General features: G+C 32.3%; 1 protein-coding gene across 11 annotated transcripts in view; it reads left to right on the plus strand.

Moving 5' to 3' along the window:
- The window catches only part of LOC142330832 (uncharacterized), a 117623-nt gene that overhangs the window by 62054 nt on the left and 41863 nt on the right, over nucleotides 1-13706 (plus strand). For 10 of the 11 annotated variants that reach the window (XM_075376276.1, XM_075376284.1, XM_075376285.1 and 7 more), the window contains one exon: nucleotides 6793-7083. The exons of the other annotated variant lie outside the window; for it this stretch is intronic. In XM_075376276.1, coding sequence (XP_075232391.1) covers nucleotides 6793-7083 — 291 coding nt within the window. The remainder of the gene's footprint in view (nucleotides 1-6792; nucleotides 7084-13706) is intronic. 11 annotated transcript variants of the gene reach the window in all.

Raw genomic sequence — 13706 nt, forward strand, 5'->3', positions numbered from 1 at the left:
ATATAAATACAATTTATTAGTTTAAGAATATAGAAAACAAGACAAATCAATATAATGATGACAATAAAAATATAAAAATAATAAACGGAAATAAATAACGATAAATAATAATAATTATCTTTGTTACTATTTTAGACTGACTTGTTAAGAGTTCACTGTTGTACAGATTCGCAACTGGTTTTTCTTCATTTCCTTTTTCCAAATCAGCAGCAATACTATTTCTGAGACCTCATATACGGTACACTCACATATGAGGTCCTCATTATGGTACACTCTTCCGTTAGATGCTTGACTGTAAGTGCTTTCTTACAAACACCGCACGTCGGTTTATCTTCGCCGGTTAACAAATATGAATTTGTTATTTTCGTGTGACCGATTCTAAGTCTGGTCACTGCCACTTTGTTCTCGGCGAGTCAGCTTCACGTCGCTCTTCCATTTATATGGAGAAGTTTTAACTGAATTTAGTTCGGTATTTAATCTTCTTCACTCATTACTCGACCGGTTTCTTATTGTATTAGTTAGACAATTTTTAACATCTGCCACTCGTACAGAAATTATATCCAGGTGTTATATCACAGACTGTTCGCTTTCTGACAGCTTCGTCTGCACTTCCGTTCCCTGCAATACCAGCATGCCCTGGAGTCCATACAAATACACATCGCTGTTCCCGTTGATTTAAAACGTTCAAAATGGACATGATGTTCGCAATAAGGACGTCCTTAATGTTAGGATGAAAAAACAGAACTTGAGAGTCTACTAAATTTCAGAACTGAAATAAATTACTCGTACAATGTAACTTTCAAAACAGAAGAACTTATGAAAGCGTTGGAGAAAGCCGGCAATGCGGCTACTGGTCTGCGTGAAATTCTTAATCGTGATCAGGCAGCTGAATACTACTGCAAAAAAACATAGATTATTAGAACTATATAATCAGATATGGCGGGATGGAGTGTACCCGCAGCAGTGGAAAAAAACACTTATTGTTCCAGTTCCAAAGAAAGATAGAAATCTAACAGATCCCAATAGTTACCGTCCTATTTTTTTGACGTGGGTTACGGCAAAAAGTTTTGAAATAACGATAAATAATCGACTCGTTTGGAGCAGGTTTCTGACAATACCACTCTACTACTGATCAAATGATTATCTTAGAGAACATCATATATAACAGCTTCATCACAATAAAACATTGTGTCGGAGTCTGCTTTGATCTACAGTAGGCAGTCGTGGAATGTGATTGCCTTCATACAGGCATACATGCCAGCAACGCTACAGCTATGATGTACAAATTGCAACAAGCGATAAACCCCCTCAATGAAGTTTCGAGGAATAATGGTTTCAAATTTTCACCAGAGAAAACGTGCTGTGTGCATTTCTGTACGAAGAGAATTCCTCATCGAAGCCCTGTTTTTACCGTCGATGACCATCGTTTACTATACAAGGACAATGTACGATTTTTAGGTCTATATCTGGATAAATCCATTACATGGGCAGGACTTGAGTGATAGAAGCAAAAAATCCCTAAACATTATAAAATGTTTATCCATCATCGATTGGAGCTCAGGTAAAGAAATACTACTGAGACTGTATAAAGCATTGGTTCGATTGAAATCCGACTACGGATGTATTGTATATTCATCAGCTAGAAAGTCGCATTTACGAAAGTTAGACGTAATACATAACAGCGGAATAAGATTTCCCACAGGCGCTTTCCGTACAACTCCTGCGACTAATCTAATTTCGAAAGCCGGAATAATGCCACTACATTGTAAAAGAGAGATCCTATTGCTAAGATATGCGGGAAATATATGGGCCTTTCATACTCATATAAATAATAAAATATTCAACAGTCATTCTATGGCTGCATTAAACGAACGTCGTGGTGCTACCTATTCCGGATCAGCCGGAATATGGTATTACGAATCGATAAGAAGATTTAAATACGCTCTTCCGGACACATTAGCAATTTTTACAAGAGAAATACCGCCACGGATTTTACCGGTGGTAAATACAGGATCGGATCTCTTCTGTGGAAAAATAAAAGAGAAACCAGCAGTAATCATCCAACAGGAATTTTTATCGACCGTAAGCAGTTACGAAGAATACATTAAAACTTACAGACGGTTCTAAAACCGAACACAGTGCTTGATGCTCCATATATGTAAATGGAGAAGCCCATTTTGGAAAGCCGGTAGGCGGGGAGGCACGTTTGAGTAACCAGACACTCCTCTGGGTAGCGCTATACCTACCGGTTGGACTGACCTGGAGGAGTAGAGCAAAAAAAGGATCGTACAGTTCCTTTTACTGCAAATAGCTTTCCTGCTTACAATAAACCACCCTCACAATTTACGAATGGATTTAATACTGTCATTTTTCATTATCGTCTATCAATAAGTAACCGAACAACTTCTTGCGTTCACCCTTGTCCACACTGGATCGGTTGTGACGTCACTTCACACGTTGTTACTGCACGGTGACTGAATATCGGGTCGAACATACCTCGCAGCACTAGGTTAAACTCGGTTATTAGTGACTTTATCCCTTGTCCGAGCAGTTTTATATACTCTGACCTGCTGAACCGGCTAGAATTATCGTTCGCGCCTTCACATTTTCCCATAAATTCCTACTCTAGTTCAGTAATGCTTCTCATCGAGCAAGGCTGTTGGAAGAATGTAATTGACTATATTACAAAGAACGATTGTTAAACGGACCTGTTGGACCGATAACAAAGTTCCTTTTAGTACCCTTCTGGATTCTTTAATTGTCATTTTCTTCTTAATCGGAAGGTATCCGTTTTTTTCAGGTACATTATACCGGTCTTGTAACAGTATGTATATTTTATGATGGATAAAAACTGAAAGGAAAAAATAATAGTTCTGTAACATTTTTTTGCACGTCTAACTTTTTAATGTAAATTTTGTATCCAGTTAGATAGTAATAAATACTTTTGCATGAATTTATTAAAACTGTTTCAGAAAAATCTTGTGCTGTTATTTTGTTTATTAGGTTGTGATATTTCCTTTTCATTTATACATTTATCTCAAGTAATGCAGTTTTTTGATACTATTAAGTTAAATCTACATATGTACATAATAATGTTTGTCTGTTATAATCTTATTATACTTTTCCTACGTAATGAGTTGTTGATTTCGTTATATTTATTTATTTTTTGCTTGATTAATTAATTCTCCACAGAAGCTTTGAATTGAAGCTTGTACATGGGAATGTGGAAATGAATTTTGTAGTTTTTTGTTAACTTTCTTCAGTTTAGCTGTTTTCTTTGGTCTGTTGTATTTTCTTCGTTTTTAATGATGTTCTAGTAAGTATTATTATTATTTTTTTATTGTAAATTTGAAATGAATACCGTGTCGGTTAAAGTAAAAAAATGATTATTTAAAATAATATGTACAATGTTAATTATTAGTTTCTTCTTAATTTGATGCTTGAATGTACTAATGGATGAGCCGGCTCATTCCATTCATTTGTTGCTTCAAGCGTTTTATCGCCTATACTTTGTTATAGTTCTCTTAACAGAATTAGCTTTGTTATCAAAGTTAAAAAATCAATCTTAATAATCAAAAGTTAACTTTATAATGAAGTTTTCATTTTGAAAATTACTTTTTTGAAGTGAAAATGGTCTGGAGGGTTCTTATTTCAAAAAGCAGTTATGAAAATTATTGTAATGGTGTTTTTATGATTTTTATCATAAGTGCAAGGGATATTCCGTTCATTGACAACTATCTGCGTTGATGGTCCGCCGACTACTAACTCTTCGCTTGCTAGTACAATGGAGGGAGATCCTCATTATGATGGGGGATCATTAAGGTGATACCCACCTCTAGTATTATAGTAATGAAACATAATACTCTCTGGTGATGATCTTTCCTTTTTCCAGATACTCTATGAACACCACGCACCACGCAAAAATCGTAAAAAACTATAGCCATAACCTATTCTGCAGGTGGAATTGTTTTCACTTTCTTTGCCACACTTTTACCTGCCCCACCCACTGTTTTGCGTCTGGCATGTAATGATGAATTTATGTTTTATCTGTTGGTATAAAATGTTGAAGAAACTCAGCTGAATTGTATTTAAATAAGTTTCAACACCTTAATTCTTCTTAATTAAAATAATAATTAACAGTCGGTCTACTGTTAACAAACGCGGCTCCCATCAATCGGAAAGCTTTCTTCTATATCTAAAACACTTAGTAAAATAGGAACATGGTCTATCAAGATGTTTGCAATGTCAACAACCTGTCAATTTACCTTAGTTGGTTATCATTTAATACGGAACTGTGGATTTTTATGATGGTTTTGTCAGTTGTGGTTTTTGGGTGTACTGAGAAGTCATCAATTTGAACTAGTGTACAACCATGTTTAAATTCTACAGCCTACTTTTTTACTGTTGAAATCAAAGGGAAATAATCCTTTAAAATAGAATCCAACTCGTTTCTTTTGTCCGTCGGGGTTAAACCTTTTAAAACAAAATTGTTTATAACAGCTTGAACTACAGTTTTATGTATTTTTCAGAAAATTCAAACCCCGTTTGCTTTACGTGATCGTCACAAACAAACTATAAATGGACGCGTCTGAAACTTCGTAATGCCATCTAAACGATTACACTTGACAAATATCATAATCATTTGGTCGTACTTGCGCCAACTCTGTGTCAGGCTGAGAACAAACGACCAACTTTTTTAGTAAATCTTACCAACTTGAGAACGTCTTCATGGCATTTAACTTCCCGCACTGTAAAATAAAAATTAAAAAAGTCAGAATAAACCTAATAAAACAAATTGTATTAATTTAGTGATTGATAAACTGATAAAATTCATCCCCTTTTAAAAATCTTGAAATATAATTATTTAAAAGCGGCTATAATTTGTGTCATACCTAAATGGTTGTTGGTTCCCTCACCTAAGAAAGAAGTCGCTTTAAAAATGACTTAGTCATTCTAAAAAATAACATGAAACCTACACTAACTAGGGAAAGCAAGAGGAAAATGGTTTCCTGTTGCTTTCTTCACAAAGCCGAATATACGAGGTGTGTGAGAAAAGTAATGAGATTGGTAACACTGCTAGCGATCTGGCAACGCTGTGTCTACCGGGCTGTACTAGACCGGTTTGTTCATCCCTTCCACATGCTCAATACAAGTTTCAACCCCGTTCAGCCAACGCATTATTTTTGATAGCGCCATCAGTAAAGTTGTGTTACGAAAATGGAGCATCGGAATTTAGAGCGACATTGTGCGATCAACTTTTGTGTTAAACTTGGGGAATCCGCGAGTGTAACCTTTGAAAAGTTGAAACAGGCCTATGAGGAATATTGCTTATCAAGAGCGCAAGTTTTCCGCCGGCACAAATCATTTTTGGAAGGCCGAGAACACGTTGAACATCAACTTCGCACAGGGAGACCTTCGACTTCAGAATCTGACGAAAACGTTGAGCGTGTGAGGGTTCTTGTGAGATCCGACCGTCGTTTAACAATAAGGATGATGAGTGAACGGTTAAATTTAAACGCTTTCACCGAACATAAAATTTCGACAGACGATTTGGACATGCGATAGGTAAATCGGTGCCGAAAAACCTCACAACGGAACAGAAGGACAATCGAAGAAACGTGTGCGTGGATCTTCTTGAGAGGAGTGATAATGACCAGAATTCTTCAAACGTGTGATCACAGGTGATGAATCCTGGATATTTGATACGATTCTGTAACAAAGCGAAGAGTGGCACAGTCCGTCATCTCCTCGACCGAAAAAATGTCGATGAGCAAATCAAAGATCAAAACCGTGCTGATTTGCTTTTTTGACAGTAGGGGTATCGTGCATAAAGGATTTGTTCCTCCAGGACAAACTGTGAACCAAATGTTTTACAAAGGTTTCCTTGAAAGGCTCAGGAAAAGAGTAATTCGCGTGAGACTAGACATTGCAGACAAGTGGATGCTTCATCATGACAATGGCCCGTGTCACACGGCCATTTCCATCAGGGAATTTTTTTATCTCAAAACGCATTCCTACGGTTCCTCAACCCTCCTATTCACCTGATTTGAGTCCTTGTGACTTTTTCCTTTTTCCGAAATTGAAACGTGTCCTAAAAGGACGTCATTTTGGAACTCTGGAGAACATTTAAAAGACTGTGACCGACCGGTTAAAAGCCCTACCAGTTGAAGAAGCCTTCCAGCGCTGCTACCAAGAGTGGGAACGACTCCGTTGGTTTATAGCTGCCCAAGGGAACTACTTTGAAGGGGATAATATTGTTGTTTGAAAAAATAAATCTTTGGTAAGTAAAAAGTCAGTCTCATTACTTTTCTCACACGCCTCGTACGTAACGTGGCCAATCAAAATGCGAGTATATTCACCCTTGTAGGTGAATAAGTACAGGAACTGATTGTATTTATCGCCGTATAGAATAGCTATTATTTAGATAAAAAAATAACTAATTCCTTAAGTTGAAAAAAGATGGTTGCATTTTTTTTGTTTTTATTCATAACGGCACTATGATAGTGGAAGAGATGTGAATGGTGGGAGAGAGTAAAAGGTTCACAGAAAAAACAAAACAAAGGTCGGCGTGTTAGTAGATATCACTGTTTTTTTCTCAACACTTTATCTTTGCCATAGAAGAAAGTGTAAAATTTAATTTAATTATTTTATTTGCTTGAGGTGAATCAAGTTTAAATCAAATGTTCCTTTGAGTTACCTTTGGTTTATCTATGAACAAAACGTTTGGTTTGTTTACTATAAAATGAACGATTATTCTTTTTAGATATAAATTAATGGTTTTTATAATTTCAGAAACAGGTAAAAAAAGAAAAGCAAAAAGAGTCTGAAGAAAAATCATCTCGAAGGGGTTCTGAAGAAAAGTCATCCCTTAAAAGAAGTTCATTATCTGAAGAAGGAAGACGTTCAAAAAATAAAAAAGTGGCATTTGTTGGATTAGAATTTAAAGCGGATATTGAAAAGCAGTTGGCAGAGATCCAAAATGAACTGCTTACTTTACAGCGGCTACCGATTGAAATTCAAAATCATCTTTTAATTGTACAGCGATCATTACAAGATATTGTAGCACAACGAAGCCAAACGCAGGTCGGCTGCCGATAAATATTTCTATTAGTTAAAACTACTTTTATAACCTTATTGGCTTTTATTCTGTGAATGTTTAGTAATTTAATTATAATTTTAAGATAACTATTATTTCTTCTAACTTCAGAAATTTACAGAATATGTAAATGTTACGTAATAATTTTAATAAATATGATTTAATATTTATTTTTTTATTTATTTCTTAAATTTATTTGTTTGTTTTCATCGTACAATAATTTTAATTTTTGGAATAATAGATTTATTCACCACAATAAAAAAAAATTTCAGACGATATTGCTATAAAAAATTTACTTTTATTGAAACCTTTTATGATAAATTTATTATTGAAATGAATGAATTTTTGTGTTAACTTAAAATATTTATTGAATTCTTTTTTTAAGTAAGAGAATTACAAATTATCAAAGAAGATTTTCTGTTATATCACGTTTTTAATGGTTTGTTAATAAAAGATAATTTGTCCATTATTAGATCACAACTACTTTTTATTCCATCAATTAGTCATTTCTTACATTTAAATTATTCACATGTAAATTAAAGTGTTTTGCTTTTATGCTGTAGTTGACAAAAGGAGTGTTACTCTTCCCCTGAATGGTTTTGTTATAAATCAGGTGGTTTGTAAAAATTGGTAGAAAATATACAAATTTTACTTATAATTTTTATATTTGGAAACATTGAAATATTAGTTTTTCTTTGAGAATTTATGAATAGCATGGTGCTTTTAAAAGGGTTTTTCAATAATGAAACAGACAAATGATTGTAGAAAAATTATTACTTATTCAATAACAACTCATTCAATATTTTTAACATAATCTCCGTCTATATTTAGATACTTGTCCCATCATTCTGTGAACTTAATTTATCCATCGCTGTCAAACTTGGAGTCATGTTAAAACTCTTTAAGAAGACTGAACAAAAATCTGATTCTGTGAGATGAATGCGACAAGACCTCCTAATCCAGATTTTGAGTAGCTTACTATGTATTTTAAGGGGTATGGGAGTGGGCGTTATCTTGCAGAAGAACTACACTTTTTAAAGAGAATTAGGATATTGCAGGTTTCACTTTATTTTCTATAACGTCACAATATTACTTTCTATGGATTGTATTCTGTTCTCCCAAATAATTACAATAAATTTGGCCTTTATAGTCCTAAGAACTGTTAGCATCACTTTACCGGCTGACGTATAATCTTGAATTTTTTCCTGGTAAGTGAATTTAGACGTTTCCATCCCATAATCTGACATATGGATTCCGGCACAAAATTATGAATACAGGCTTTATCGCAAGTTATTTTGCCATCTATTAAAGCATTACCTTCCGCTAACATTTTTGTTTAAGTTCCATACAAATGTGAATTCATGTGTCTGTGATTTTGGGTCAACCGTCTCAGAACCCAGCTTGAACACGTTTTTTGGTAATTCAGCTTATCACGGGTAATGGAATGGACAGTGCCAATATTCGCACTACAAATTCCAGCAATTTTCCAAATTTTTATGTGCCTGTCCTTGCAAATAAGATCATCATTTTTAAATGTGATTTGGCAAAGCTTCTGTCGAAATGTCCACTGAATTTCAATCTACTTTGTAGAATGAAGAATTTTTAATCTATTTATAAAAATTTTCATGATTAATACACTTTTAACCTTACTGTTTTAACATCCGCAAGTGGATTTGATTCCGATTTAAATCTTCAAAAAATATAAATCTTATCCCAACATTCTGTACTTTTACAGTACACATCTCCAGTGGAACCAACATTTGAAATAAACAAAAGAGGTTATAATAATGGGAACTTTTTTCAAACGGCTAGCATTTTGTTTGTCAGGGATACCAGTTTGAACCTCTGGCGATTTAAGTTGAGTAGTTTTTTGCTGTTGACTTTTGTCTCTTTAATTATTAACTGATCCTCATATAATCAAGGTTATATTTATTGCAGTTTTTATCCATTGCTGATCTTTCATGATGTATTTTATGATTATCAAGTAATTCTTTTTAAGTTGAAATAGTCATTTTTAATACTATCCCCAAAACAGGGCATCGGTATAATGCAATAAAATGTAGACTTAATTACAAAATCTTAAACAGTGAAAAAAAAATTACATTACACAGCTTTTAAGCCTAGTAAAAATTTCCTTAGTTTATTTCTTTAATGTGGACTGCTTATATTATTATCAAACAAATGGAATTGTACATTTGCTGACCAATAATTGTATTTTTCCTCTGGTCTCTTTCAAATCCTTTGAGAATACTTATCACTGATTATACAATTTTCTTTCTTTTGGAGTTATATAACAACAAAAATGTTAAAAACTGATTAGATACACCGAAATGGGTTTACATCTTTGTCTAATCTATTCAAAGGGATTCACCCGTACAGAAGTACCTTTGTTGTGACTAATACTTTTTTTTAAGTTTATTCTTATTTAGCTTTTATTTGTATTTAGCATTTTCTTGTCAAAATATTTGCTTCATATCAAAGGGTGTTCCACAAAGAATGTAAGATTTAAAATTTTAACAAAATTATTAGTTATTAAATACAAATACTTAAATTTTAATGTGAAATGTAATTTGAAATTAATCATGAAACTCTGTTTCTGACAAATGTTGTCCCATGACACCGCTACGACACTCTTCCTCTTTTGTTGAAATTCTTGATGATTGATCTCTCTGTATAATTGTAACTCAATTTTGCTAATACTTCAAATCTTGCACTTGAGCCTAGGAAGTGTTTGTGGTTTGTTAAAATAACATAAACATTCAAAGAAATAAGTCAACGGTATCAAATCACAAGATCTTGAGGTCAGTTTAATCACCACTGGATGGAATGAGGCAGAGAGGAAATTTTTCTCACAATAAATTAATCTTTTCTGTGTAGCGCAACAGCTTGCGCTGACCTCCTAAAACCAGATGTGATTTTTTTTAGGCTATTGAGACAGCAAAAACTTATGTTGTGTAACTAACTGCTTCTCATTAGTCATTCAAAGGTTCTCTAAACTTTGAATACAAAAATTTTGTTTGTTGATGAATCTGTTGATTTGAAAATTTCTCATACCTCATTGCTAAAGGTGATTTTCTTTGAAAAATTGCCACTCGCTATTTGGTTTTCAAATACCCAATTCACAAATTTTTGATGGTTTATGGAATCACTTGGAAACTCCCAAGAGTTTTTGATGGAGTCTCTTGCCTTAAATTCGTATGTCAGTTGAATCATGTATGTGTGCAAATGCAGATTTTTTGGAATTGCTGCATGGTGTTTCTTGGAATGGCCAGTTTACTGTGACCTCCATTAATATTTTCTCTCATGTCAGCAATGTTTTCAACTGACTGACTAGCCTGAGAATAATTGGGTGATGTAATGCTTACAATTGAACCTGTTGATCTCAATTTTTAATTTCTCAATTTCTTGAAATTGTATCTGATCAGGTTCATTTTGCTGACCAAAAATTCCACATAGTTTGCAGTCTCCAAGTAACCTTCTCTACACTTATAATGAATTTTCACTATAACAATGCGTTGTTCTTTCCTGTAATGCATCATAACAATTGATCGCAACACAAAGAGATGTAAAATGAAGTTGGAATACTGCCAACCTAATAGAGTGATAACGGTTCACATTTTAAATCCTACATTCTACATGGGACACTCGGTAGTTCATTTTCCTTCTTATTTTATATTTAGAGTCAAATAGCTTATTCTGTGTTCTTTGTTCTAAAAGATAAAAGATGTGTCAGTAAATCATTGAAAATGATATGATACAAATTATAATTCTTATTGATTTATCATTTCATAATTCATATTTGTGAAGTTGTAAGCTTCCAGGCTGGTAGCCTACCCAACGGTTTGGCCTAATGGTTAAGTCGTCATCGCAAATCAGCTGATTTTGAAGTCGAGAGTTCTAAGGCTCAAATCCTAATAAAGGCAGTTACTTTTATACAGATTTGAATACTAGATTGTGGACACCGGTGTTCTTTGTTGTTTTCATTTAACCACACATCTCAGGAATGATTGACCTGAGACTGTACAAGACTACACTTCATCTACATTCTTACATACCATCCTCATTTATCCTCTGAAGTAATACTTTACGGTGGTTCTGGAGGCTAAACAGAAAAAAAAGTGGTAGGCTGTAGCCTATCTAATTACATTTCATAAATTAAAATACAAAATATAATAATAGTAAATATAAATTTTTCTTGTAAAAAAACAATCTAAATTACAACTCTGCATTTTAAATTCAAAATTGACAAGTTATTTTGCAATATTACAGTAAATCTTTTTTAATAATTACCTTAATTTTTTGTCAAATATTTATTGTTTAACATTTAAATACATTTCTAATCTACTATAATACCTAATACCTTCATAAGAAGGATTCTTTTATAAAGAGCAAATCTGTGGATTGTAATTTTAATTCATTCTTTTTTCTTATAATATAATTATGCTGTAGATTTGGAATTTACATTTTTATGATCATGAAAAAATTTACAAAACTTTATGCAAATGTAATGCTTTAAGTCTAATACTTTAAATATTTATAAAAAAACTTATAGAATCTTTAATAAGGTTTTGCCTGAATGAATTTTTTTGATTTCTTAACAATTTTATTTTTATAAGTTTCTTTTAGAATTTAAAAATAGCAAATGCCTCTTTTGTATTATCCATTGAATAATAATTTATTTGATATAAGAAAAGAAATAACTGTAATAAACAGTCATTCTAGTCTTAGCATCTGTACTTTTTTTTAATTTTCATTATTATTTTTCATTGAGAGCAGTCTTAAAAATATCACTTGGCCAAGAATCCTTGCATAGAGGTAAGGATGTATGTAACCTTACAATTAAGGATACTTGTCTTAAAAAATTACTCATTAAAATTGAAATATATAAAAACAGTCAAAGTAAATTTACAGTTAAATGAAACTGAAGTATTTATTTTAATTTCAAAGTGAATTTATGTAAATAAGTATGAAAATGATTTGAAGTTAAAATTTCTATACTCATCTCAGATCATACTACTTATTCAGATCATAATACTGTTTAAATTTACAGCCATACATTTGAGTATTTAGCCCTTTGGGCTGGTCAAATGGTTAATTCTCCTTCATAAATCAGCTGTTTAGCAGCTGATTTTTGAAGTCGAAGGTTCTGAGGTTCAAATCCTATAAAAGCTATTTGGTTTTATATGGATTTGAATACTAGACATTGGTTACCGGTATACTTTGGTGGTTGGGGTTTAATTAACCACATGTCTCAGGAGTGGTTGGCTGATCTATACAAGATAACATCTCATTTATATGTCATACATATCATCCTCACCTCATTGGGCTGTTGTGCACATTAGGAAGATAAAATAAATAAATATATTATTTATTTAATATTTAATTACTAAGAAAATCTGCTTAGTTGTTTTGTTTATTATTCTGCTTTATTTTAATGTGATTATTTTATTACTACTTTGCAACTGAGTAGAGATTATTTATTCTTAAGGTTCACTGTCATTCTCTAATTATATCATATGATATTTTATGTCTTCCCATTACATTCTATGTCCCATATTTTATTATACTCTTAAATCAGTTTGTAGGCATAATGAAAGATATGAATACACAACAATAGTTTTAAAATATTTATTTAAAAAGATATCTATAACAACCCTAGAATAGAACTGGGAATAAAATTCTTGAACAAGTGGTTTTATTTCTAGGAAGTCTTTTTTAAAATCCTACTGCTTACTGTTTATTGTGCTACATACATATCCTGTGTGCTAGTATAATGTTACAGCTTTTTTTCAAAGTATACTGAAATTAGGTAATTGTTAATTAATTATTGAAAATTATTAATATAAACTGAAGTATTGAGAATTGTTAACTCTCTTAGTCTCCTAGATGATAGGTAATCACAGTATAAATATAAAAACTGTCAGTTACCTGTATTTATAAATTTATCTAATAATGTTATTTTTTTATTAGATGTTTTTGTCTGTATTTATCACAAACTACAATGCTTGTAAGTTTTTTGTCAATTATGAAAAAGGTCAAAATGATAAATAAAACTTAAATAATTACTAATGCTTAGTTAATAATTTTTGTAAAGTTGTAATATCAGCAGTATGAGTAGTGGTATGAGCATCAGCTCATTTTAAAGTACTTTTAGATTTTTTCTTATACTGTTACATACTTTTAATTTTACTTTTTTGTGAATAAATGCTAAGATACCTTTAGTAGTAACATAAGTTACTAGTACCATATGTATTCATATGTATGAATACATACATATCAATACATAATTGCTAATAGATTTTCTCTATATTAAAACGCATCTAATGATTTTTAAATTCATTTTTAATTGTATTCACCTATCTTTGCTTCAGTTTTTAAACAAAATTTTATTTACCGTATGCATCTTTTTAATGGGACATCAGGTAATAAATCTTTTGCTAAACTTTTCTGACCTAAACTGCAGAGACGTGAAAAACCAGCACATCCAGCATATCATTACTGCTAGAGGTGGATAACAATTTTTAAAAAAATAAAATAAGACGAGACAAAAATACACCATTCGAATGCGGTTTTTGAGCATTCGAATACTGTTTACAAATGTGCTGCCTGT

This window comes from Lycorma delicatula, chromosome 10 (assembly GCF_047948215.1).
Source record: "Lycorma delicatula isolate Av1 chromosome 10, ASM4794821v1, whole genome shotgun sequence".
Classification (NCBI taxonomy): Eukaryota; Metazoa; Arthropoda; class Insecta; order Hemiptera; family Fulgoridae; genus Lycorma; species Lycorma delicatula.